General features: G+C 39.2%; 1 protein-coding gene across 11 annotated transcripts in view; it reads right to left on the minus strand.

The window, feature by feature from the left end:
• Window positions 1-88: 88 nt before the first annotated feature.
• usp24 (ubiquitin specific peptidase 24) overlaps window positions 89-27,452 on the minus strand; it is a 112,520-nt gene continuing 85,156 nt past the window's right edge. For 9 of the 11 annotated variants that reach the window (XM_051654570.1, XM_051654564.1, XM_051654569.1 and 6 more), the window contains 12 exons: window positions 18,734-18,941; window positions 18,170-18,259; window positions 17,943-18,045; window positions 16,480-16,601; window positions 16,273-16,401; window positions 15,900-15,965; window positions 15,748-15,814; window positions 15,575-15,653; window positions 11,778-11,853; window positions 11,614-11,700; window positions 11,392-11,502; window positions 89-3,784 (listed from right to left, as the gene is read on the minus strand). In XM_051654570.1, the coding sequence (XP_051510530.1) occupies window positions 3,722-3,784; window positions 11,392-11,502; window positions 11,614-11,700; window positions 11,778-11,853; window positions 15,575-15,653; window positions 15,748-15,814; window positions 15,900-15,965; window positions 16,273-16,401; window positions 16,480-16,601; window positions 17,943-18,045; window positions 18,170-18,259; window positions 18,734-18,941 (1,201 nt within the window). In that variant the 3' untranslated portion in view covers window positions 89-3,721. The remainder of the gene's footprint in view (window positions 3,785-11,391; window positions 11,503-11,613; window positions 11,701-11,777; window positions 11,854-15,574; window positions 15,654-15,747; window positions 15,815-15,899; window positions 15,966-16,272; window positions 16,402-16,479; window positions 16,602-17,942; window positions 18,046-18,169; window positions 18,260-18,733; window positions 18,942-27,452) is intronic. The other 2 variants (XM_051654568.1, XM_051654565.1) reach the window with 1 other exon arrangement.

Raw genomic sequence — 27,452 nt, forward strand, 5'->3', positions numbered from 1 at the left:
TTTTGTTTGTTTTAAACAAACAACTCCCAAAGTAATGGTTTCAAAAAATCCACTTGAGCTCAGACACAGTAATTCGACACAAACAAAATTAAAGGTTGTGCATTCCAGTCTTATCTTTTTATATCAAATGTTTTCATTGTCAAACTCTGATGTACAAATTAAAATGTGGGTTTAACATGCATTAACAGATTCCTTTACACATTATACACACTCGCAGCAGAAATGAGAAACATTTAGAAAAAGTATAGCCAGTTCTTAAAAATGTTTCAGCATCTTTAACCCTGTCGTGACACCTAGCTTAAAACGCAAGCCTGATCACAGATTTACAGAGAAGTTGGTACAGCATGTGCAGGTGTAGGAAATGTTAAAAAAAAAATTAAAGACAAGGATAATTTGTAGTTTTAGCACACCCTGTTCACTCAAGTACCACATAATTCAAAGACTCTACAGCACTGAGCATAATCTGTAACTTGACCCTTTCTTATGGGCTCCATTAGTGAAAACTGATACAGGCAGTTGAGCTGAAATTAGTGTGTGATATCTGTGTGCATGGGTGTTATACAACCAAAAATATAATTGCCTTCTAGGAAGGCACTGATTGGATAAATTCTCCCTCAACTCTTTACTAAACTCTGTGCCTTTATGCCTCAAAAGTTTCTGACTCTGATTATCCTGAAATCAGTTTTACTGATAGCACATCTGCAATGGTAAATTAGCGATGAACCACAGTAGATTTTGTCTTTTTATTGATTCCAAGAATAAAGGCAGTTGTGAGTACTGCATTGTTGTGCTGACTGTTTAGAAGCTGAAAACAAAAAGTCATCAAATATCTAGGAACCTGCTAAAAAAAAAAACAAAAAAAAACACACACTTAAACCAGCCTAAGCTGTTAGCTGGTCTCCCAGCCTGGTCAAGATAGTGTTCAGCTAATTTCCCAGCCTGGCCAAGATGGTCTTCATCTAGTCTTCCAGCCTGGCCAAGATGGTCTTCATCTAGTCTTCCAGCCTGGCCAAGATGGTCTTTAGCTTGTCTTCCAGCCTGGCCAAGATGGTCTTTAGCTTGTCTTCCAGCCTGGCCAAGATGGTCTTCAGCTGGTCTCCCTGCCTGGCCAAGATAGTCTTCAGCTGGTCTCACCATCTGACCAAGATGGTCTTTAGCTTGTTTTCCAGCCTGGCCAAGATGGGTTTTAGCTAGCGTCCACGGTCTGGCCAAGTCAGTCTTCAGCTCGTCTAGCTTGTCCCCAGCCTGGTCCATCTAGTACTGAGATTTTTCCCAGCCTGGCCAAGATGGTTTTCAGCAGGTCTCCCAGTCTGACCGAGGTGGTCTTCAGTTTGTCTCTTAGCCTGACCAAGGTGGTCTTTAGCTCATCTCCCACCCAGGTCAATCTAGTATTCAGCTCATCTCCCAGCCTTGTCAAGATGGTTTTCAGCTGGTTTCCCAGCTGACAAGTGCACAAAACTCCTCTAAGACCAGCCTGGTGACCAGATAAGAACACCAAACCATCTTAGCCTGGTTTAAGCTGGTTTTATTTCCAGCAGGACAGTCTCTCACTCTTACACGGGCAAACATGCAAAGAAGCTCAGCTAGAAAAGCATCAACGTGAATGTTTCAGATTAAGTGAAGAGCAAGTAAACAGAATTAATGTGAGATAAAAAGCAGCACAGACAGTTCAGCAAATCAGCACATTTTGTTTGAGGTGGCTTTGAAGTCCTTCCACTGTAAACACTGAAGTAATGTCACGAAGTGTTCTAGTCTAGTCAAAAAACTAAATGAGCAGCAAATATTAGCTGGATCACCCTGCGGACTCTGTGAAAGAGACATTACATGCACAGCTCAAACAGGGACCTTGAGATGCTAGATGTGTCCTCTTCCTCATATGGCAATCTGAAGTGAGTGCTGCAGAGCCACCGCTGCATTCCACAGTGCAATTGTGTGCGCGCGCTGTTTTCATAATGGGTGAGCTCAGGCATTTGTGTAGCGCATTGTCCACTGGTTTGACAGAAGGTCGAGTAAAGGCACATAACTGCTTCTGTGAGAACTACCCATCAATATACAATCTCTTTTAACTCTCTCTCTCCTCGCTCTTTACCCTCTTTTCTGCCCAATCTTCATCATCCCTGCTGAAAAAAAAAAGCATCTTAAACCAGACTAAGCTGGTTTGCTGGTCTTAGTTGGTATAAGTTGGTTTCCCAGTCTGGCCAAGCTGTCCTTAAGCTGGTTAAGATAGTCTTCAAGCCTAGCTAAGCTGGTTTTGAGCTGGTTTAGCAAGTCTTCCAGCCTAACCAAGCTGGTCTTGAGCTGGTTTAGCGGGCTGGCCAACTGGTCTCCAAGCTTGACCAGCTCAAGTTCCCAAAACCCCTTTAAAACCAGCAAACCAACTTAGGCTGCTTTAAGCAGGTTTATTTTCCAGCAGGGCTGTCTTCCAATTTGCATTGCGCACAAGTTGTAAGGCAGACCAAACAGAAAGATGCCCACACACAAATAAGAATAATAAAAAAAAAACCTGCAAAGTGTCTCCATGGCCGGAACAGGGTCCCTTACTTACAAACTGCACCCCTCTAGATGCAGACAGATTACGGTCTGCACAGACATCTGTTCTGGCCAGCTGAAAACATATGAAATCGGCACATGACAACATCAGAATAGACAGAAAGAGTGAGACTGCTTCTCAATGATACAAGCAATCAACTGCTGATTGCAGTACTCATCGTCTTTCCATGAGAAAGAAAAAGTGTTTTACAGCGCAATATTAGCAGACAGTGTCTCTCTGATTTCATCATGTTAGCGTGTTGACCCAGGCAGTGCTTGAATATGTGTCTTAGGACGCATCTTTGTTGATGCAGTATATCTGCCACCCGATGTCCGATGTCATATTTCTTTGCTTAGCACTTGTGTATACAGCTTCTGTTGTCTTGGACATGTCCTGGTTTCCTTGTATGCTGTTTGATCTCCAGTGGTGAAAAAATCAAGGTAAAAGATGGACAGAAAGCAGCGACGTTCATGGCTGTTCAATTGTCTCCACATCAGGATATTTTCAAAATTGTCAGAAACTGAATTCAAATATAAAGTGCTTTAAAAAATACCAGCAAGAAAGAGAAATGGGGGAAAGAGTGTGATTATTTGACTCTCAAAGACTTTGCAAGTTCCTCTTTGAATAGATTTGAGGCACCTCTCAAACTGTTCCAGAAAAAAAAGGAAAAAGAAAATCAGTAAAGGATTCTTAAAAATATTATTTTACATTTGAAATTACATTTATGGAGCACATCTTTACATTTCCCATGAATAGTATCTACTTAATTACATTGGCAAATATACGCTGACTGATTTCTTTTAAAACACCCCTTGTATTTTGTAGTTCTGTGTAAAAACTTAATGGAAACAAAACCCTCCATTCCTATTAAGTCCCATTTGCCTGACAGACCTCGTCGAGTCAGACGTAATATCTGAACTTCTTGCATGATCTGAACTCTTTTTATACAGCCAGGCTTAACCAATAACCACCAGGAAAAAAACGAGATATTTGCCTCTCTGATGAGACGACCTGTAGACCGAGTGCTCTGACGGGCCCTGTGACTGCCTCTATTTTGCAGGCACTCCATTTAAAGTCCCAAGAAGATCAAATACAGTTATCAGATTGTCTGTTTAGAGCCACAACATCTTTCTGTTGGAGGGAAACAAATTTTTTTTTTTCTGTTGTTTTGTTGTGTAAAAACAAGGAGAGTTAGGGGTCCACATCTTCTAAGTCACTCCGGGAATCTCCTAGCATCATTGGCGATTCTGATCCCTAAGAAAGAGAGAGAAATCTTTATGATATACTATGCTACATATGAAACTTATATACAGCTTTAAACATGAATTATAAAACTGATCATTATAGGTCCAAATTCTGAAAACATGTTTTAAAATAGGTAACACACACTTAAGCACAAAATTGAATTCTATGTTCGTGTAGGGCTGGGTGATAGGACGATGCAATTGTATATGGACAATATCTGACAAATATCCCGATGCCAATTGACCCTTCGCTAAGCTCCACCCCCTTTGGCTACCGTTGCTCGCTCTGACAAGCTCTGCAGAACTCCCCATAGGAATGAATGGGTGACTGCTGTGAACGGCGCGGTTTTTGGCAAAATATTCTCATAAACGGAATGGATAATATTATTACGTGGGCAGGAATTAAGAGGGACATTGTAAAGCATATTTATATGACGTTTTATGTAAAAGAAATTGCTAAATTACAAAGTAACTTGATTAAAAACCGTGCAGACTGAGAATCAGAATTGAGGCAAACTATCATCACAGTTGCGTAAAAAGAGAAAAGCGTCACATGATAGTGATTAGAAACCTTATAACATTAGTGTATGTGAAAAGAACTGCTTATAACATCTTATAACACACTCATTTTGATGCTGTGAACTCTTTATTTACTATCACATTTATTAAAACCTGAATCAATACATAAATTAACTAATGTTAAGTTGTTAGCTTTAATTTACCTTGAAGGAAATGTACTGTAGGTGTCCTCCCTGATGTTATACATGCTCATTTGGGAATGAGGAATGACACACTTTAATCCATAGCATGCTCTTCTCAATATTTATTTCAAGATTAAAAATAAATAAATAAATAAATAAATAAATAAAAACACTGCGTGTACCTCGTGCCACTGTTAAAGTGACCCAGCAACAAAGTTGAATTTTTATTTTTTTATCATTTTGAAAAAAATCCTGCTTAAAATGACTCAAACACGTCACTCTCATAGGCTCTCATTGTAAAAAAGCAAATGTTTATCAAAGTAATGGCGGCGGGGCAACAGTTGCACTTTTAAAACACTTTTAAGGCGGGGCTTAGTGAAGGGTCAATTTTGACACTCATTGAGAGACGATGATCAAAAACATCAGGAAACCACAAAACTATAGAGCTGGGAAGTCACCAAATCTATGCAATTAGCACCAGCCTATAAATCATGTGTTTGGCAGGCAATTTGCTCATCTACCCGCCACTGTGGCAGGCTAACTGTAAGACGTCTCGGAATGACCAATGACAAGAAATGCTATTAGACACAAAGACACATTCTTGAAGAAACACTTTATTATATTTTGTAGAACAGACTTCAGAAAAGCCGTCGATGCGCATGTCTGATTCGCTGTATGTTCTGAGGCGAGCAGCACAAACGTGTTGCGTGGAACACATGCATGTACAGAGTTCTCACTCTTTCTTTTTTTTCTCAAGTCATTTGAAAACTGTTTGCAAGAATAGTGTCGTCTATGAGAATGTTGCAAATGACCTCAGACCATCTCAGGATGTGCTCGAAGTTTGCTTTATTTCCATGGAGCAGTTCGCACTTAACATGCATTGTGAACGCAACTTTGCAACTATATAGCCTGTAGAGTACCTGTGATTAAATAATGAAATAATACAAAAACACGATCACCTTGAACCTAAAATTGATATATATTTCAACTAGGGCTCTCGTTTTAAATGTTTTAATCCAATGCGATTACATTAAAAATACGTTCAAAAAATAACGCAATTAATCATGTCCCCAGACCATAATAAGGAATATTCCTACCATCGCAGCAATTCAAGCTTGAAGTACAACCTGTTTTTCTTCAGCGTGCAGTAAGCGAAACTCCAGCTGTTTAGGCAACACGCATCTTATACAGAGAACAAACCACACTTACCGACATCAGACAGCACAAGATGAGACTCTTTCTTGTGTTCAAACACAGCTTGATGGAGTGCAAATCCAAACGCAGGGATCTCAAGATGTTTGTTTTTTAAGTTTCAAACTACGTTTAACTTGACACAGCGACTTAAAAACGGCACGTTTATGAAGCGATGCATCCAAAGTGAGACGCTCCAAAAGCGTTTGTCTGATGCATGTGTACATTGATGCATCCTTGAAATGCCCTTATAATAGATTTTGGACTGATTGACAAATTCAATTGCAAAATGGATTGTTGTGAACTGTAGACCGATGATAGGCTCATATTCAATAATATGGGAATACATTTATTGGATTCTAAAGCTGTAATGCATTTTATTTATCCGATTTATAATTTTTTATAATATACACATTTTATTTATAACTATTTAAATATATTTAAATCATTATATATACTGAATTATTGCTATTTAAAGGGCTTTCAAAGCAAATATATAAATATGTGATTAAATAAATTAATAGGCAAACCATATAATTAATTCGATTTAAAATTGTAATCGATTGACAGTCCTAATTTCAATTATTATTATTATCATCATTATTATTATATTTAGCCTAAACAGATGCACAGGTAGCTGTAATAACCTGCCGGGCATTATTGCCTGCCGCACCTCCACCAGTGCCTTCAGCCCAGCTGCGGGGTCATCCGGGAGCCACCTATCTTCAATGTTTCGTCCCATTAATCTCGGAAAATCTCCTGGCGGTTAGGCAGCAGTCAGGAACGTCACCCCCTGCAGCTGGACACCGAATCCCCTCCAATGCCTCTCATCCTTGCCTTCCCAGCCAGACATCCTTCCTTCACAAATTACTTGCAACCAGGGTTCTATATGTCATAAAACCTCGACACAACCATACGCGCTAGCCCGTTGGCCAACTGGCACCGAGATGCGTACTCGGTGTCCTACTGGCACTGGCACAGTATCTCTCGGTAACTCAGTGCCACCGGTTCCGTATGGCATACTACCTCAGCACAAGCCCTCACCACATATCACCCAGGTTCCCTATTCCTCAGTTTCCTAATTCTGAACTGCCCACTTTTTGTCCTTTCTTAACCACAGCCAGAAACTCCCTTTCTCTGCCAATTCCTTCAAATACATTTTTAAAGCTGCTAATGTCTCTAAAAAGGTGCTGCATTGATGTTCCCATAAATTCTCGGCACCCGACCTCCACAGGGTTGCCTCCACTGGCAGTCCTCTATATCTTCCTCCTTTTCCCTGCACTCTGCAGCCAGATCAACATATTATAGCTTCTTCCTCTCATAGGCTGTCTCCAGACCCTCTTCCCATGGAATTAGCAAGTTCAATCATTGCTAATTTCCAAGATGAAGTTGACTACAACACTACATCTGCCCTAACCTTATACCCTTCCTCTTACATCCTAGTTACTTCTGTAACTACCATTGCTTTCCTCTTTTTTCAGGAGGCTGCTGACCACAGTTTGGGTGCCACTCCCCATCCAAGGACTGTTCTTTCTGACTGTGTTCTTCCAACAATCTCTTGATGCTTCAGTCTTGAAACTGTCTGGTTTACAACCTCCTCTGCCTTACAAGTTCTGCATATTCGAACTTGGACTTAACCTGCCCTCACTGCCTGGTCTGTTGATTCCCGTAGCTCCAAAACAAGCCTGGACTTTTCCTTCTTGTAGCCCAGAGTGAGTGATTTTAGAGGCAGTTGTAAAGCATTTCTTCCAAACAATGCTACATCTGAGAGACAACATGGCAGGCCTAGCCACTTCCTGATATAACTGTTGGCCTTGGCATCCATTCTTGCCACTGCCGCTGCAGAAATCTCACAAATTTTTAGCGGCCACATCAGGCAGGCAAATTGGTAACACCAAACCTTGAATTTGCCTGGGAGATGTCAATCTTATCCAGGCTCTCTTTCAGTTGCTTCAGGACCAACTCTGCCATGTGTTTGCCTGAAAGATCTGCTGTGTATTCTCTCCCTAAACTTCAAATAGGCTACTATGCCACAACCGAGATTCTTTCCCCCTCCACCTCAAATGAAATCCGATCGTCCCTCACCCCCTTTCTAATAGAAAGACTATGTGATTTTGTTGGCTTAATCTTCATTCTAGCCCATGCCAATATCTCATCCAGTCTTTTCAAGAGCTGGTTTGTACATGCAGCAGTATGGATGCTTGTGACATCATCCATATAACTGCGCAGAGCTGGCAATCTCATCCAAGACTGTGCACGGATTCCTCAAACCATTTGTCTTGCATCAATAAGGATGATCTCGAACACAGCTGTGAACAGTTTCCAGTTTCTGCCATCGTGTTTTGTAGTCCTGTGTTGCATGACATATCTTCAAGTCCTCACAGTAGCTGTCTTTCAAGCTCCTAATGCACTCAACTCCTTTGCATAGCTAACAAGCTGGTGTGGAACTGATCCATAGGCATTTGTCAAATCCATCCAGACTACGTGGATGTCTTTCTTATCTCTCTTGGTATACTGAATCTGCTCCCATATTACTGACGCATGTTCCACGCACCCAGGAAAACCTGGTATGTCTGCCTTCTGGCAGCTCGTGTCTATATATCCATTCTTCAGGAGGTAGTCAGACATCATCCTTGCTATCACCAAAAATAACAGCTTTCCCTCCACGTTTAATAGAGCAATGCTCCTAAACTGACTAACGTTGGTGGATCCCTACTCTTTGGGTATGAAGATGGTCACTGCCCTTTGCCACTCCACAGGTATGCACTGCCTCTTCCAGGCAACCCTCAACAGTCTCTACAATATTTTGAAAACCATGGGGCACTTCTAATAAAGCTTGTATGGTATCCCATTCGGGCCTTGGGCTGAAGTTGCCCTGGCTTTTTCTACCACCTGCCTCACCTCACTCGGCATAAGTGGATCTACGTCAAATTCCACTACTGGCTCTACTGGCCGTGGGACATATTCAGGGGAGCCAAGCGGGTTGTCTTTGTACGGGTCACCAAGTTGCTGTCCCATGTGGTCTACTAGTTCCTCTTTTTCAATCACCAGCTTCCCACACCTCTTCTTGCAGCAGGTTTCTGGCAAACTTAAAAGGATCCTTGATGAACTTCACCCTTTCATGCTCCCTCTTCCTTCTCCGCTGTTGGATTCTCTCTGCCCTCCTCAAGACCGCTAATCTAGCCCTTAAGCCATTCCACAATACATTCAAGCCCTCCTTCTCCTGCTCCTCTGCCTTCCTCCAAGCCTTACAAAGCTGCCTCCGCTCTTTCACAAGCTGAAATATCTCCTTCACTCTCCGACCCATCACCCTGGGACCACTCTTCCTTACTACTGTTTCACCAAATCTACCTATGCATTCTTCGCACACAATATCACTAAAAATATTAAGCTTGGCCTCCACCCTTCCAGTAAGGGCATTCTCCAAGGCGGAGCACAGGTCCTCATCTAGTCTGTTCCATGCATCCTTATAATTAGATCTTGGCCACTTGATTAGCCTCATTCTCCCTGGTTTCTTCTCATTGTCATGTCTTCTACATTTATAATTGTCTTAATTTTGTATAATTTGTATTAGTAATATTTCACCTGTTGTCATAATGGAAGGGTGGTTATATACTTTTTTTGACCACTTTATTTTATTTGCTTTTTCATTTCGTTTGAAGTCTGAAATATCTTTGGTAAAAAAATTTCGTGTTTCAACAAATGAATTTTGAAAAGCAAAATCAATAAAGCAAGAATATTCACTGATCCCTCTGCCGGGGAGTTGACGATGTAATTGGATATAGTGTAGCACTTATAAGCAAACACATGGGAGTGTGCGTGCAACTAGGGCTGTTATATTATATGGACCAGTATAGGTTCATCTACTGAGCCTGAGAATGTGCAAAAAAACAATCAGGAGGGGTGAGTTCGATATTTATGCCAGCTTATATTGAGTATGAAATTTAGAAAGACCTATTCAACCTTTTTTTTGTTTTTGGAAAAAGTAAAAAGTAGTAAAACAAGCAAGCAAAAAGAAAAACAGAATATACAATATTCGATTGTACAGGCAATACAAATGATCAAACCCTGGGTGCACCCTGAAATATCAGATCAAATAATCAGTGAACAAGTATTTGCATACCCATCTATCACATCAGCATGTTCAATCACACAATGACAATGTACACTATGTGGCCAAAAGTTTGTGGACACCATATGTGCTTGATGAACCTTCAATTTCAAAACCATAGGCATCAATTTCCCCCTTTGGTGCAATAACAACTTCCACTCTTCTGGGAAGAATTTCCACTATATTGTATGTAGTGACATGGCTGCAGGGACTTGTTCCCATTCAGACACAAGTGCATCACTGAGGTCCAGCACTGATGTTGGGCGATGGGGCCTGGCTTTCAGTTGGCATTCCAATTCACCCCAAAGGTGTTTAGTGGGCTTCAGGTCTGGGCTTTGTGCAGGCCAGTCAATTTCTTCCACATCAGACACAGTAAACCATTTCTTTACGGACTTTGCTTTGTGCACAGGGGCATTTTCATTCTGAAATAGAAAAGGGCTCTCCCCAAACTTTTGCCATAAAGTTGGAAGCACCGAATGCCCTAGAATGCCATTGTTTGGAGTAGAATTATGATTCATCTTCACTGGTATTAATGGAGTAATCAAACTCTTTAATTAGAAGGGGGTGTCCACATATTTTTGGCCATATAGTGTAATTGAGAGAAGAGAATAAAACTTTTGTCTCTTCAACAATCAATATGAATCAGTTCCTACATTTTTTTTCTCAATTTTGTGTTCAAATGTTCAATTTTTTTTTTTCATGGACTCTGAATGTCTTTTAAACTTTGTAAACCAGTTTTTTTCAAATCCTGTTTAAACTCAGTTCAAAAGTTCAGTACTACCGCGAGGCGCAGTGAAAATCCTTTGGTGTCCAATGAGTACTCAGTTCTATTCAATGGGGAAAAAGGGGAGAAAAAAAAAAATCCAACTCCAGGTTTATGGAACGGGAAAGATCCAAAATGGACTCCACACACATCAGAATGTCAGAATCCAGATCTGAGGGGGCTCGCCATCATTTTACACACTAATCCTCTTCATCCATACTCAAAAACCTGACCAAATTTGTATGATATTTTTTTCCAATTCCAAACCAGCATTTACACAATTTTTAAAACAGCATTAACTCACTGCACTCGGCTTCTCTCAAAATGGTGGATTCAACTCTCTGAGTGAGAACAGGGATTAAAGGGGCAGTACCTTAATTATACACACATGAAATGTGCACATTAATGTTTTTTACATCACTTTTTTTCCCACATATATTCAAAATAAATGAATTCAATGGAAAAATAAATAAAATTAGACTGAACAAATATTATAGACCTCTTTTATATATATATATCGTGAACATACGTTATTTCCTGCATATCACCCAGCCCTATGCATCAATTGCTACAAACTATTACGTTGTTTGGCAAGTGTAAACAACTTACTGCTAATCTATGATTTTAATTAAATGAATATGGAAGAATTGTTTATTATTCTAATTGTAATTAATAAATGTCATTTAATAGAAATATTTTTGTTCAATTTTCCCAAAAGAGAAAGACTGCAATTTTAAAATGTGCGTCTCTGCTAAAGACAATCTTTAGGAGTTCACAAGCTAAAAGAAATGGATGAAAAAACATTAAATTCCTAGTTTGATTTCATGGGTTCTTTAATAAGAAAGAGAGACCTGTCTGAGGCTTCTGTCTGAGTTCTCATTGGCTGGGCTGCCATCTGAGCCGTTACTGCTGCCGGATGGTTCCTTCTCATTCAGTAAAGCTGTGGCATAGGCCAGAGTGTCCTTTACAAACACACACAAAACATCATTTATTGAACTCCATTCAGCATTACACAAGCTGTGATTCACCTCATTGATTAAAAAGCCAGTTTGACTGCAAGTGCAATACTGTACCTGTGCTGAGATGGTGCGCTGGAAGGTTTTAGCTGTGGACGTCTCATTTGATACGTTACTCTGAGGCGTCCAGTAATGCTCAGACATCTGAAAGATAATATAAAATAATATCAGCTGCTACTTTATGTACAAATAAGTGAATGAGTGTGTGTGTAGTCTCTTGCCTTTTTCTGTAGCCACTGCACTGCCCAGCTCCAATGTCCTGAGAGCTCTTTGAAATAATCTTTAGCTGGAGAACACCTAACAGAACCACAGAGACAACACTTAACATCCCACAAACACTGCCAAACACAAAGTCAGTTAATTTATTACATTTTATCAAGGGAAGCAGAAAGATTTATGGCAAAATTGATATTTAACAGTATTTTTTTGAATCCATCTAATTAGGCTGATATTTGAAGTAGATACTATTAATAGCTATAGAATACTTGATTGTGGTTGGTCAATCATGGCATTCTGTAGTGAAATATTTTGTATAATGGCCACTAAACATTAGGACTGGGTAAAAATATAGATTTTCTGATGCATCGCAATCATTATTTGATTGATCTTGATACTGATCCTTAACAACCAAGATCGATTTTTTACTCTATGTGCAACTCTCCACAATGAGAGTAAATCACTCACATATGAGATGAAATTTCACGCTATGTGACTAAAAATGTCTATGTTTAGCCACTGGCTGGTAAATGTTCAGATTTCACTCACCAGTGTCTGAGTAGTTTATTAGCTAAGAAGTTCAGAACTGACATCCTTTCACGTTTTAAGAATTGTTGGATTTGACTCGTTCCATGTAATGTTCTCTGCTATGGTCTCATCCTCACTTGACGTCAATAATGCTACAAACACCCTATGCTCAACGTTAACGTCTTGTCTAGTTAGCATCTGTCCCCTCTCATCCAGGCCGGCCTGTGCTAAACCCTCCAGCCCCTGGCTATCTAATGTTCTATGTGAACATCGCTCTGAACTCGGAAATGGTGCAAATCAAAAGATCCGGCTGACCTGAGTGAGTATCCCTGCTCTCCTCCTCCTCCGCTAACATCTCCACTGCTAAAACAGCCTAATATCAGAAGATTAACACTTCCCCTGACACTCGCGCACTCCTCAAAACTTTTACCTCTCTCCTCTGCCCTCCTCCTCCACCTCCCTCATCCTCTTTAACAGCTCATGACATTTTTCACAAACAAAATAACAACCATCACCAGTCAGTTCTCCACACCACAAACTCACAAACACCTGCCAACAGCACACAAACTCCTACTTCCCTCTTTTTCGCCCATCTCTGAGGCTGAAGTCTCTAAACTTCTCGCCAGTCATCCCCACTACCTGCACCCTTCACCCTCTTTCTTCCAATCTCCTTCAAGCTATTTCTCCTTCAATCGTATCTGCACTCACACACATTATTAACACATCTCTTCTCACTGGTACCTTCCCCACTACATTTAAGCAGGCTCGAGTAACCCTACTGCTTAAGAAACCCACACTAAATCCTGCACTTTTAGAAAACTACAGACCTGTCTCTCTCTTCCCATTCATAGCGAAAACACTGTCTCATCTTTTCTCTCCCAAAACAACCTGCTAGACAGCAACCTGTCTGGCTTCAAAAGCGGACACTATACGGAAACCATCCTGCTGTCCGTTACTGAAGCTCTGAGACTGGCAAGAGCTTAATCCAAATCATCTGTTCTCATTCTGCTGGATCTGCCTGCTGCATTTGATACTGTAAACCACAAGATTCTCCTGTCAACGCTCACGGCAAAGGGCATCACAGGAACTGTGCTCCACTGGTTTGAGTCTTATCTCACAGGTAGATCCTTTAGGGTGCCTTGGAGGGGAGTGGTGTCTAAGTCTCACCAACTAGCTACTGGGGTACCCAAGGGTTCAGTACTGGTGGTGCTCCTCTTCTCTATATACATGTCATCTCTGGGATCTGCCATTCAGGTACATGGCTTTTCCTACCACTGCTACGCTAATGACACACAACTCTACCTCTCATTCCAATGTGACGATCCTATGGTAGCTGCACGGATCTCAGCCCGCCTGGTAGACATCTTGTGTTGGATGAAAGAACATCACCTCCAACTCAAAACCGAGTTTCTTGTGATTCCAGCAAGCCCAGCAGTTCAGCACAATTTCACCATTCAACTAGACTCGTCAACGATCACACCATTCAAGACAGCCAGAAATCTTGGGGTTGTGCTTGACAATCAGTTAAACTTCACGGACCACATCGCAAGGACTGCCAGATCGTGCAGATTTACTCTGTACATCAGGAAAATCACGCCCTTCCTTTCTGAGCATGCCACACAACTCCTCTTCCAGGCTCTTGTGCTATCCAGGCTGGACTACTGCAATGGTCTACTTGCAGGCCTTCCTGCATGTACAGTCAAACCTCTGCAATTGATTCAGAATGCAGCAGCACGATTGGTCTTCAACGAGCCCAAAAGAGTGCACGTCACCCCTCTCTTCATCAAACTGCACTGGCTGCCAATGGTTGCTCACGTTAAGTTCAATGCACTGATGCTCGCTTACAGAACAACCACTGGCTCTGCACCCCTATCTACACTCACTACTTACGGTCTACGTGCCCTCAAGAACTCCACCTGAGCAGCTGGTTCTCTAACATCCTTCAATAAGCATCTAAAGACACAGCTCTTCTATAAGCACTTGACCCAGCCCCTTTAGTGCACTGTCTTCTTCTTCTTCTTCTTTTTTTTTTTTTAAAAGGATCTCATCCTCCTTGCTAGTGGTACTTCTCTAAACAATTTTGAAACTTGTATTACAGCACTTATGTAATTAATGCCTCCCTAGGATGATTCACTTCTGTTGTTCTCCTCATTTGTAGTCGCTTTGTATAAAAGCATCTGCTAAATGAATAAATGTAAATGTGTGTCCAAAGACGAGATCCACACAATCAATTTTTCATTAAATAATGTCACTTTTAATATCCTTTCTGTTCTTTACAGTCAATTGTTGATTAAAAACATCAAAACAAACATTTGTAATTTGTAACAATTCAAATCATGAATAGCACGGATGAGGTAAAAAAATCCATTAGAGTCCTCTTTCGTTAATATGCGCTCATTTACAGATGCTCTTTACAAAACTGCCAGTTTTCTTAGAGAAAGTACCGATTTTTAGCACGTGTTCTACAAATCAATGTTAGTACTTGTAAATAGTACAAATTATCCAATTAAACAACAATCATGTAACAAAAAAAAAGAATATAGGCAATATAATATCATATTTTTTGACTGAATACATGGGTTTGTACGTTTTTAAAATTAAGCTAAAGTGTGACCAAAATGATGAAAAACAAATAAAATATAATTAGTAAAATTAAAGTAAAATTTAGCAATGTACCTAGTCAGAAGGTCCCCTGTATAGTTAATAGCATTAGTCAACAAAATGGACATTATTACTGAAATATACCAATGCAAATCAATATTGAATTGAAATTCAAAACAACAGCTTGTGAATTGGAATCGAATCGAGAAATTAATATGAATACCCAGCCCTACCAAACATTAAAACCAACCACTGTTCTATTCAACCGATTTCCCACATAGCTGTGATAACTTCCTGTCACTCCAATGGTCTCTTGCTTCTCACAGGGTGAAATAAATTCAACTTAAATCAATATTTCACGAGCATTTATTTATATGGTATGTAAAAAGCACCTTCCCGTTGGGATCTGGATCACCCTGTCTGGGTTTATTTTGCAATGACCAGCTAATTGTACTTCCAAATCAAACTGTGTATTCTTTTTTGATGCACAATTTCAAATGGAAGCATGTGATTTCATGTTGAGTGGAGAGTATTTTTGTTTAAAAACAGGCAAAACAGTACAGATTTATAAAGCTGGCATTATTTCAGTTCTTGGCCATAATATAAAATCATTTCTCAGCCAAAATTTCGATATCAGTGCATCCCTAGTTTTATAACTATATTCTAAACTCACTTCTGAGCCAGTGTGACCAGGAACTTCACACACTGGTAGCAGCGACTGCTGTCGACGTTGTTGCTCTGATTCATCAAAGCTGCGAATGAGAATCACACGTTAGCACAAATCAATTTAATACCATTGTTTTGTGGAGACTTAAGTAATACAGAGACACATGGTGTGGTTCTCACCCAAAAGGCCCTTTTCAGATTCAAATGCATATTTAAGTCTCTGGGATTGTAGAGGGTCCTCTACCATCTGAAAAGTAAAAAGAATACCATTACTACATCATTAAACTGTGATTAAAAAATGGCATTTAAAACAGCACACAGTGATCGCTCACCAGGATCTCTAGGAGCAACTGCAAGACATTCTTCAGTTCATGAGGTGGAGCCGTCTCCAGGTGATTCTAGAAGTAATCATCATTAACAATAACTATTATGAATGGGAATACTAGCAGTGAAAACTTTTCGTTAACTAAAATAAAACTTGACAAACTATAAATTGTTATAAGGGAAGAAAACTAAATCTAATAAAATGTATTAAAACTAAAATACTGAAACTAAACAAAAACAAAACTAGTCATTTTCAAAAGACACAAACACAATATAAACTTTTTATAAACAACTCAAATGAACTAAAACTGTCCTGTCTAGAATTCACATGAGAAGTGTGGATTTTCTTTTAGGAAGGGGTAGATTTGTCATGGTACCAACCTTGAGTAACTGCAGAACTCCCAGTGAGAAAGGCTCATTACAGAATGAGCAATATGTGATCATCTCAATGAGAAATGACAACGGGCCGGACAGCTCACGCATGGCAAACATCACCTGAAACACATGTGCCTAAGTCAACAGTGCATAACAGAGACAGATTATGGGTGATGGAATAGTTGGAGAGAGGGAGACAGAGTATTACAGTACCTCCATGAGATATGTCTGGCCATCATGTTTGAAGAGCAGTGTGTTGATGTCTGGATGTAGAGGTAGAAGAGGAGAAGATGGAGCCACCAGTCCAGAGGAACTCTGCTTGAACACTCCTTGAGCTGAACATATAAAAGAACAGCATTAGAACATCTGTATTACCTCATCACTCACAATCAGAGAACCATTCAAAACCATTCAACAGTTTGAACACACATGAGTGAACTAATGTTTTTGTGATCCTTTTTGTGAATCCTTTTGATCAAAAGGCTTATGCTTAAATGCTCAGATTTGGTTATGTTTGCATATTGCACCTACTATGTTTTTTTGTGACAAAACTAAAATTTTAATGTATTATTTTAGTTTGACCATATAGTGCAGGAAAAGCAGTCAATAAGTCTCCAGCATACATGAGAACTCCCTCAATACTGTTAAGTGAAGTTGGTTTAGAGCTGTAATCTAGACCAGGGTTTTTTTAACTGGGTTCTGGGAACTCCCCAGGTGCTACAGAGTCAGCAAAAAAATTTAGAGAAAAAGATATTTCTAATGACATTACATTATTTCACATTATTACTGTTTCATTCTGAAATCATTAGATTGATTACAATTACTTTATTGTATTGACAGCCATAGTAAGAAATACAAATAAATTTATATATAATTATAAAAATAAATATTTGTAAGAAATAAGATCTGTAATTCAGTATTTTCTGTAAAGCAGCTTTGAAACCATATTTATTATTTTAGTGTTATAAATGTATTTATAAAGCGCTTTTCACAATAAATTAAAATATTTAAAATAAAATGTTTTTTATTGTATTATTTTTTTATTGAATTTAATACGTTTCTCTTCGGGTTTATACATCTTAATGAGAAGAATTCTGTTTTTACATAAAAGATTTTAATTTCTAGTGCTGTCAGTTGATTATTTTTTTAAAAATTGCGATTAATCAAATTTTTTTCATAGTTAATCGCGATTAATCACCGATTTGCATTCACGATTCTCGCCAGGGCGTCACTCCATATGAAGAGCGCTTGCAGACAACGTCTCATTCTGCGTTTTCATGATAGTTAAGACTTGAAGTGCTTCTGTGGTAAATTAATTTATGCCTTACACGTTAATTTAGAAAGCTCTAATAATTTATTTTGGCTTTAGTACAATGACAATATAAAAGCCAATTATTTATTTTGCAAACAAGAATTCTTTATGATATGATGTTTCCTACTTTTCTTACACAGGGGGTCTTTCTCATGGGGATCATCAAATTTGGGGGTCCTTGGCATAATTTTGTTTGAAAACCCCTGATCTAGACAAAAATGGCTACTTTGAAGAAGCTAAATTATAAGAAATTTGAGATCTGTATAACATATTTGGTCACTACATAGTTCCATTTGTGTTATCTTAGAATGAGTAGGTGCGTCCAAACTTTTGACAGGTAGTGCACATCTTCGAGTGTTCTTACCCTCTGTCCTCTGAGAAGTGAGGTCTGTGTGCAGCACTATCAGGGCCAGTGTGTTGTGGAGATGCAGGAACTCTCGAGCCTGTGCTGAACTCCAGCGCCGGTGCTTAACACAGAGAGTATGTGTGGGACAGTGAATTACAGACTGATTAAGAGAATGTGGGATAACATGAGGAACATTAAGACAACACAATATACACAAGATACAGAGCAGAGGGTGTCTGTAGTACCTGGTTGTTTTGCCGGTTGGGTCCCAGCAGGAAGACAAGCATGCGGCGATAGGCTGAATGTTTGAGCAGCAGTTGACACGGCCCATAGCCCTGGAACATGAAAACACACATCTAAACGTGTCCGATGACTACATGTTTCTCTCTGCTTAAAGGTATAGTTCACCCACAAATGACAATTTTGTCATTTACTCACCCTCATGTGTTTCCAAACCTGTATGAGACAGCCCTTAGTCACTACATTCATTGTATGGAAAAGAGCAACGTGAACAGTCTTCCGAATTTCTTTCGTCATATGGGTTTGTAAAAACATTTGGGTGAGCAACTAATAACAGAATTGTCTATCCCTTTAACGTGCAGAAGCCTGAATTAACACTGTGATGTCAAGCTGTAGCCGAATACAATGTAACAGAACAAAATTTGACCACCAACATCTCAAGCAATTTGATCAAATCATTTAAAATAATGTTATAACCTTGTGTCCTAACAACCTCACGCTCTGTATTGTGCCTAGAATGAGGTGTAATAAAAATACATATGGGTCACTCCCTAAATATTCTTTCTCACCCTCTGAGCAAAGTTACTGAAGAGGCTGAAGTACTGAGAGCAGTTCTTGCAGTTATCCAGTACGTCCTTATCCAACAGGGACAGCAGCATATCCAAAAGACAGTCCAGCCCAGTGTCCTGGAAGTACAGAGCGCTCTCCAGTGTCTTCTCCAGGATGGTGGCTACCACGACACGTACCTCACGCACACTGCATTCCAACAGACAGATCCTACACAGAGAGAGAATGAGAGATTTAAAGAGCTGAACACCTTTAACAACACAATCATCTATTATACGGAATTAAAATTTTAGCCTCAGTCACCATTCACTTTCATTGGATCTTATGTCCATACAATGAAAGATGTGTTGATAGAGGCTAAAATTCTGCCTAACATCTCCTTCTGTGTTCTACTGAAGAAAAAAAGTCATGCAGATTTTGAACAACAGAAGAGTGAGTAAATGATGAACGTACTTTCATTTTTGGGTAAACTGTCCCTTTAATACCATAAACTGTTCACTTGGTTTACCGCCAACACCAATTAGTTCTTATGTAGAACCTGTTCCATTTTCTTTTTACTGATTTTCATAATGTTTTTTTACTGGTTGGTCTGCATTCCTGGTGCAGATGGAACGCTGTAATAAAACACTGCAATATACACACCAGTGCCGCCGTAAAATTTGCTGTCATCATGACGATCCGAGTGCATCTTATTTTTTGTCTGCTGTGCACAAGAACCAACCATCTTTGAGAGTGAGATTCATTTCTGAGAGATTTAAAAATAGAATTCTTTTTGTGGTTCATATGCCGCTTGGCAGATGTGCCCGCACATGATATGCCTCAGAGAAAAACTAAATCCAAAATATAGATTTAAGAGAAATAACCAACACGAGAAAGTTGCAAGACACAATAACTGTGAAAACATAAAAATCTTTTTTTTTTCTCACAATTGTACAGGGGTTGACCGATAGTGGATTTTGCCGATACCGATAACTAAGGTGGTAGAAAAAGCTATTAATCGATTAATTGGCCAATAGTTTTTAAAATCGATTTATAGAATGTAAAAAAAGAATTCTTAGTCTGTCCTTACTATGACAGGCACAGACATAGAGGCTACAAGAGTTCAAAATGAATAAAATCCTAGATGCAGTTTATTATGCAACAAAATACCAATAATAACCAGAAACAATTAAGATTTGGCACATTTTGAACACACTTTTTTGTGAATTTTTTTTTTCATAATAAGTGAACACTGTACACTCATATGCACAGCCATGACTCTGGTGATCTACTACAACCTGTGAATTTTTTTGTTTGTTTGTTTGTTTTATTTTTTTAAATAACAATGTTTTTTATGTTACAACATGCAAGTCAATAGTCAAATAAATGACTGCTCTGACGCCAGTGACGTTTTAGTTGTGGGTGGAGTTTTCAGACGGTCCCTTACGCACCATAGGCGAATTTCCAACGAATATGATATAACTTAAAACTAACGTTTACCCCGCAGTTAAACGTAAGCCTATGTATTTACAATGTAGACATATGCTTCAATAGTATTATGAATGTATGGTTATTTTCAACATCTCATTTAAAACCATGCCTTTTCAAACCAAAGCAACATCAAAGACAGCAGGTTTATGTTTAGGGCTGTCTGATAAATTTGGCTATTTGATGAGAGAGGATAGCTCAGCTGTAATAAACATGGCATGTTTTTGAGAATAAATGGTAAAGAATTTAATATTAACTGAGACGAATTTATCTGAACAATTAAACAGCAGAGAACTTTTATTCTGTCTCACAGCATTGAGGAAGACGACGGTGCAGGTTGACCAATCAGAAGAAAGGGGCGTTTCATGTCCACCCATATGGGCGAATCAAATATTCAAGCCATATATTAGTGAAATCAAATAATCAAAACGCACAGTGTCCAGTGGCTATTTTTCCAATTTTTAACTTGAGCATTAAATCGAAATGACAAAAAACAAGTCATTATTTGTTTTTAACACTGGTTTTGAAAACTAACAATGAAATAAGTCGTTTATTGTTTTTCCGATTTTGAATATGAAATGAACAAATGATACACAGATTGTTCTAACAGCAGAATCCTCTGGAGGAACATGGAGGAATATATAATAAAAAATAAAAAACCTATTGGCATAGTTTTTGCAATAACCGGTAGTTCCAAAAAGCAACTATCGGCACAGATTAATCTGTAAAAAAGATATATCTTTGTACCTCTAGATTGGCATAATACATTTTATTTCTATTCTGTTTTTAACTTCTGTTCTGAATCCAAAATTATATATTATTATATATTTGATGACAGGCTTCTGAGTATAGTGAACCCAATAAGAATTGTTTCCAAACAGTCCCAAAGTTTGAACAGAGGAACCAGAATTGTTAAACTGAACTGGAATTGGAACCCAAATTGTTCATTTCCCCATGATTTCCACCCCTAATGCAAACGCAATCCATTTTGGACCAATATTCTATATTTTCACATTGCATGACTATGCTGCATACAGTGTGGTAGGAGTGTGATATTGGCATATCTGAGCTGGTTGGGAGGTCTGTGGAAATTCTTCCCGCAGAGCCAGTTGTATGGTTCCCTCCAGGGAGAAATGTGTTAGAGAATTTACAGCTCTGGATCACCATTGATAAGTGTAAAGATTGCTTGTTTTATAGGAAGCATGTCAGGGCTTGATCATAAAACAATCCGGAACATTCCCTGGCTTAGACTGAGGTGTGGCGTGATATCAGGGCAGCCCTACCATCCGATACGAACCAGCCAATCCCGAAGCAGGGCACTACACCCCCCTACCACCCCATATTACCTCACCATTACCCCCCACTCACAAACTGGAAGCACCTCACCCTCTTACTGTATGTGCAAGTTATCTACAGATCACACTTACAGAAACCAGCACACAACAGGCTCTTCACATTAACATTCCATGACTGGCCCACCTTTTTTAGGTTGACAGAAAGCAGCCGTGCCTGTACGCCACACATGTGCTATTGATTTTTAGCTTAATGCTGCTGAGGGTATGATTTTGGCCACACACTTACAACCATGCAACTTTAGCTGTTAATCACTGTTGGCTTTGGGAGATGGGGCAATTGCTAACACCAAAATGAGGGAACATGTTAAATATATTGTCTTTAGGTGCAATTTACAGCTTTCCATGCTGCTTGTGGGTTAATGCCTGTGATTTTTTGCTGGTGAAAGTTCAACAGTTTACTTTTCTTTTTTTCTTTCTTTCCTTTTTAATGCCATGCCAGCTTCTATGGCTATATTCATGGCAAGAGCCAGTTTAATTATTCAAGAGTAAATCTAAAAAAGGTGTTTAAGATTCATTGTTTCTAAAAACCTTAAAACTAAATTTAGATTTACTTGGTTAAAAACCTTTTCAAAAGTGTCAACAAAATAATAGTGGTTCCTCAAGTGTGTAGAAGCGTTACAGTCCAGTTAGACATGTTTAATGGATAGTGGGTTCTGACAGGATGGGCACTTTGGTGAATTTTCTCCAGATAGTAAAAATTGGTGTGTTAGCCCAACGATTATTAAAAGGGAATATGTGTCTTGTCCCAACAACAGGATATATTTCCTGTCATTTTTTGTTTAAACACTGATCCCATTCCGACTGCCATTTGTTTTTAGTGTATACGTTTAATGTTGGTTTTAGGTCTGTGAACGGAATAGAGCATTTTACTGGTTCTGATGATAATGCTTCTTTGGCGGCACTATCTGCTTGTTCATTACCAGAGATTCCTGAGTGGTTACTAAAATGGAATATTAAAATTCTTTGATTCCAGAGATGACAATTTGTTTAAAATCTTCACGATTGTTGGGTGATTGGTTTTTATAGACTTCAATGCTTCCAGACATGATTTGGAATCAGTTATCATTAAAAAGGGTTTCTGTGGAACAGTCTCAATGAACTTCAGTGCTAGTAATAAAGCATTTGCCTCTGCAGTAAAAACCGAACTTTGGTCAGGGATGCGTATGCCTTGACACAGTTGACTTGTAGCAAAGGCTGCTGCCACTTGATTTCCAGATTTGGATCCATCGGTGTATATTGGAATATGTTGTGGGAACACTGCTCTTATATCCAGGAATTGTTGGTAATACTCATTCGGATGAGTTTTTGATTTTTGTTTTCTCGATAAATCCAGATGGATTTTGGGCTTTTTGAGATCCCATGTGGGGATTTCGCAAAAATGTGTCTACTCCTGAATGTTTAAATCCACTTTCAGATCCTCTAGATCGGTTTTTATACATAGGCCAAATGGACGAATGTGACTTGGTTTTCTTTCATATAGTATTGAATGTTGAGTTGAGAAAACTGCTGGATAGGTTGGATTTTCTTTATTTGTTTTCAGTTTGGTTGCATATTGTAGGGCCAGCTTTAGGCGTCTGAGGAAGCTTCATTGGCTTCCACATATAAACTCTGAATTGGTGATGTTCTGTATGCTCCTAAGGCCAGTCGAATACCTTGGTGGTGAACAGTATCTAGAAGTCGTATATATGATCTCCTGGCTGATCCATAAATGATGCTTCCATAGTCCAGCTTTGAGCAAATCAAGGTTCTGTACAGATTCGTAAGAGTTGAACTGTCTGCACCCCATTTGGTTTTGGATAAAACTTTTAAAACGTTCATAGCTTTAAAACATTTATTTTTCAATAATTTAATATGAGGGATAAAAGTTTACTATCAAAGTTGATACCAAGGAACCTGTTCTCTTTAATGACTTTGATGGGGACTCCGTCCATAAACAACTCATTGTGTAACGAACGGAGCTGACAGAAATGCATACAGACAGTTTTTGTTTGTGAGAACTTGAAACCATTCTGAGTTGAACAGGAGTGCATTTTGTTTATCTTCAGTTGGATTTTTCCACTCGATAGTATGCATGTACTTGCTTCTGTAGCAAATGCAGATGTCGTCTACATATAAACTAAAATGAACATCAGAACCAATGACTTTCGCAATGCTGTCTATTTTAATACTAAAGAGAGATACTGATAGAATACTACCTTGAGGTACTCCGAGTTCTTGTTTATGTAGATTAGACAAGTGTTTGCTATCTTTACTCTAAAAAGTCTGTTCGATAAAATTTTTTCAATGAAGACTGGCAGTTGACCTCAAATTTATTCGATACAGATCCTTTAAAATGCCATGTTTCCACGTCGTGTTATAGGCTTTCTCCAGATCAAAGATCAGCTACAACATGCTCCTTTCTAATGAAAGCATCACGAATATAGCTTTCAAGACAAATAAGATGATCTGTAGTGCTTCGGCCTTTCCTGAAACCACATTGGGCATTACTTATGTGATGTTCAGATTCCAGTACCCAGGCCAGGCGATCACTGAACATCCTCTCCATTGTTTTACATAAGCAGCTGGTTAAGGCTATAGGCCGATAATTTATGGGATCACTCTGGCCTTTTCCTGGCTTTGGAATAGGTATTATTTCTGCTTCATGCCAAGAGGGTGGAATTTTTCCGGATATCCAGATGGTGTTAAAAATTCTAAGGAGCATTTTCAGAAAGAGTTGGGGTAGATTCTTTAAAAATTGATAGTGGACTTTATCTGGTCCAACAGCTGTGTCATGGGATTTTTTAATAGCTCGCTGTAGCTCTTCCATGGAGAAGGGTTGGTTGTAGGGCTCTGCATTGCTAGAGCCAAAGTTAATCTTCTCTTTTTCTTGTTGAGCATGAAATATTCGAAAAGCAGGAAGACAGTTCTTAATAGCTGAATTGCTTTTGAAAGTTTTTGCAAGAATGTTTGCAATTTCTTGTTTTGACGTCAGGAGTGTACCATGCTGTATGATGTGTTGTATGTGAGGGCCATTGTTTTTTCACTTCATTATCCAAATCAAGTTCCATATTTGGTTTGATGAAGTACTTGTTGTCAAGTTGGAAACGAATCTTCTCCAGCTTTCCTTTTTAACTTCATTTATGATTCTTGCTCGTGCTCTACTCATCTTGAGTTTGATAAGATTTTCAGTTGACGGGTGTCTAAAGAAAAGCCTTTCAGCTTTCTTCCTCTCTTTTATGGTTTCCTTACATTTATTATCAAACCATGGAAGTCGACCATGGAAGTCATGTTTAAAGATGTTCTTGGGACTGTATCATTAGCTATAGCTATACACGTTTTAGTAAAATTCTGCATAGCATCAGGGCTGTCTTCTGGGAACCGTGCAAGCCACTCATAACAGAGGGTTTGAAACTGAAACCAATTAGCTTTTTTAATTTGCTATCTTTGTACATTTGTTTCTTCCTCTCTTCCTTTGATGGTTACAATGATTGGGAAGTGGTCACTACCACAGAGGTCATGCCAAACTCTCCATGATAGGTCCAAGTACAATCCAGGCTGACAAATTGTTAAGTCGATCGCAGAGTATATTCCATGTCCCGGGTGTAAGTAGGTATTTGATCCATTATTTAGAAGGCATAAAGTATGGTTATCTATAATATCTTCAATCTTCTTACCTTTTGTATTGCAATGCTTGCTGCCCCACAGAAAGTTGTGACTATTAAAATCATCCATGAGAATAAAGGGGGGAGGGAGCTGAGCAACAAGGTGATCTAGGTCGATGTGTGTCAAGTTTGAGTTTGGAGGAATGTAGATAGAAACGGCTGTGTTGGTTTTCTGCAGAGTCAGTCGTACTGCTGTCACCTGTAGGTTGCTTTTAATATTTATGACTATGGATCACATAATTTCTTATTAAAATGGGTGTACCACTGGAAGCCCGCTTAGCATTGGGATCGAAGGTATTAAAAATTGTAAAATTTTTAAAAGAGTGAGTACAATCTGATGGTAATTGTGTTTCCTGAAGACATATGGCTATAGGATTGGTGATTGCAATTAAACGTTGTAGCTCCGTAAAATTAGCCCTGATACCACAACAGTTCCATTGGATGATAACATTCTCCATTACCTGTTAGGAAGAATAGGGACAGTTAGCCTAATTCTGCCTTTAGGGGACAGACTTCTACTTTGATGTTCCCTATCTTTCATTTCCACATCTCTAGTTTGCCTGGTCTTTGAAGTTTCATCCTGGGGTGCTTTTGATTGTAAAGAGCTTGCCTTTCTATTGTTTTTATTTGCTTTTTGGTTTTCTGTTATTGAGCTCTGATTGGAATGAATGTTATTTAGGAGAGTTTCACTCTGAGTTTCTGTATTTTTCCTCTTTGGGGGAGTATTACTATAATTTATAGTTTGGGGTTTATTTTTGGGCATCCAGGTAATATCTGTCTGGCAATTTATTGTTCTCACAGCTTTTTTTGCAGCAGAGGCGAAGGTTTTATTCAGAGTAAACTCAGGGACAGCAGCCACCATTTTTTTGCTTCAAGATAACTGATTCTCTTAGTACATCTGATCTTCTGTATTTCTTTTTCTTTGATCCACATGGGACACTGTTTTGATGCAGCTGCGTGGTCACCTGAGCAGTTACAACATTTAGTGGTTATTCAGAACCCTCTTTGTCATGGCCCTCCTCCCCACAGTTGCCCATTGGATCCATGTCCATACCTTTGACAGTTGAAACACCGCAGAGGGTTGGGTACAAATTGGTCCACCGGAACACTTAGGTATCCAATTACATTTTTTTCTGGAAATAGCGGTTTATTAAAAGTGAGGATGTACATACTAGTTTTGATTGTTCGCTCTTCTCTCTTGATTATTATTCTTTTAACATTTGTTACTCCTTGAGTCTTGAGCTCATGTGTTATTTCTTCTTCATCCATGTTGTCCAGCTCTCTAGTGCGGATTACTCCTTTACTGTAATTCAGAGTTGGCTGAGGGAAAGTCTTTATCTGTACTCCAGCTAACATGCTGGCATGTAGTAGGTTTTCAGCATTGGCCATTTTACTGCACTCCACAAGAAATTGACCAGATCGAAGCTTTTTCACTCCTTTAACTGTACCTGCAATTCCTGCAATACCCTTTTGTATATCAAAAGGGGAAAGCTTGTTGATTGGAAAGTCTGGAGCAGCAGCTTCAATGATGATACATTTTGGCCAGTCATCATTATTCGGTATAGAGGCACATTTGTTTTCTGAAGTATTATCAGTGTCCAAGTCCAAAAAATGTTTTTTTGAGGTGTGTTTTGTAGCCATGTTTTAGGTTTTCAGTTTCATCATCTCTGCTCCCCACCCACCTTGGAGCCCAAAAGAGAGGGATGCACAGCACCGCGGATCTGCAGCAGATTATGCATCAGGGATACAGGGATGATATACTCAAGCAAACTGAGCAACAAGTTGCTCAATTTACTTGACTGAACCTTAGCCAACGCCTACTGGTAGTCTGAGAAATATTTGATGTTCAGTTATCCTACACAGAGCAGTCCCAGGGCAAGTCTTGACCAGCCGATTGATTGGACCAAGCCATTCCACCAAAGTACCGTGCTGAAATAACGGAGTCCGCAGCAAACCGCATTTCTCAGGGACCAGGATCTCCTCCTCCACCAACACAGGTCGCAACTCACGGCAGACGAGTCATCTCTTTTCCAATTTCTTATAATAGTAAAGAGGTAAAAAAGGGATCTATTAAATTCTGGGTTCTTACAGAGTGGTGGAAAAACCTTTATAGCTGTGACCCTATCAAGGGGGGCTTGAGGGTTGTTCTCTCTTGCCCAAGGAGAAGACCCTAGCACTACGGAGGGAAGGAGCACACCACTGTTCCTTTCATAGGCTACCGTCATAAAGATGGGTCCCGTGCTGTACCCGCAATCTGT

This window comes from Myxocyprinus asiaticus, chromosome 25, assembly GCF_019703515.2.
Source record: "Myxocyprinus asiaticus isolate MX2 ecotype Aquarium Trade chromosome 25, UBuf_Myxa_2, whole genome shotgun sequence".
Lineage (NCBI taxonomy): Eukaryota > Metazoa > Chordata > Actinopteri > Cypriniformes > Catostomidae > Myxocyprinus > Myxocyprinus asiaticus.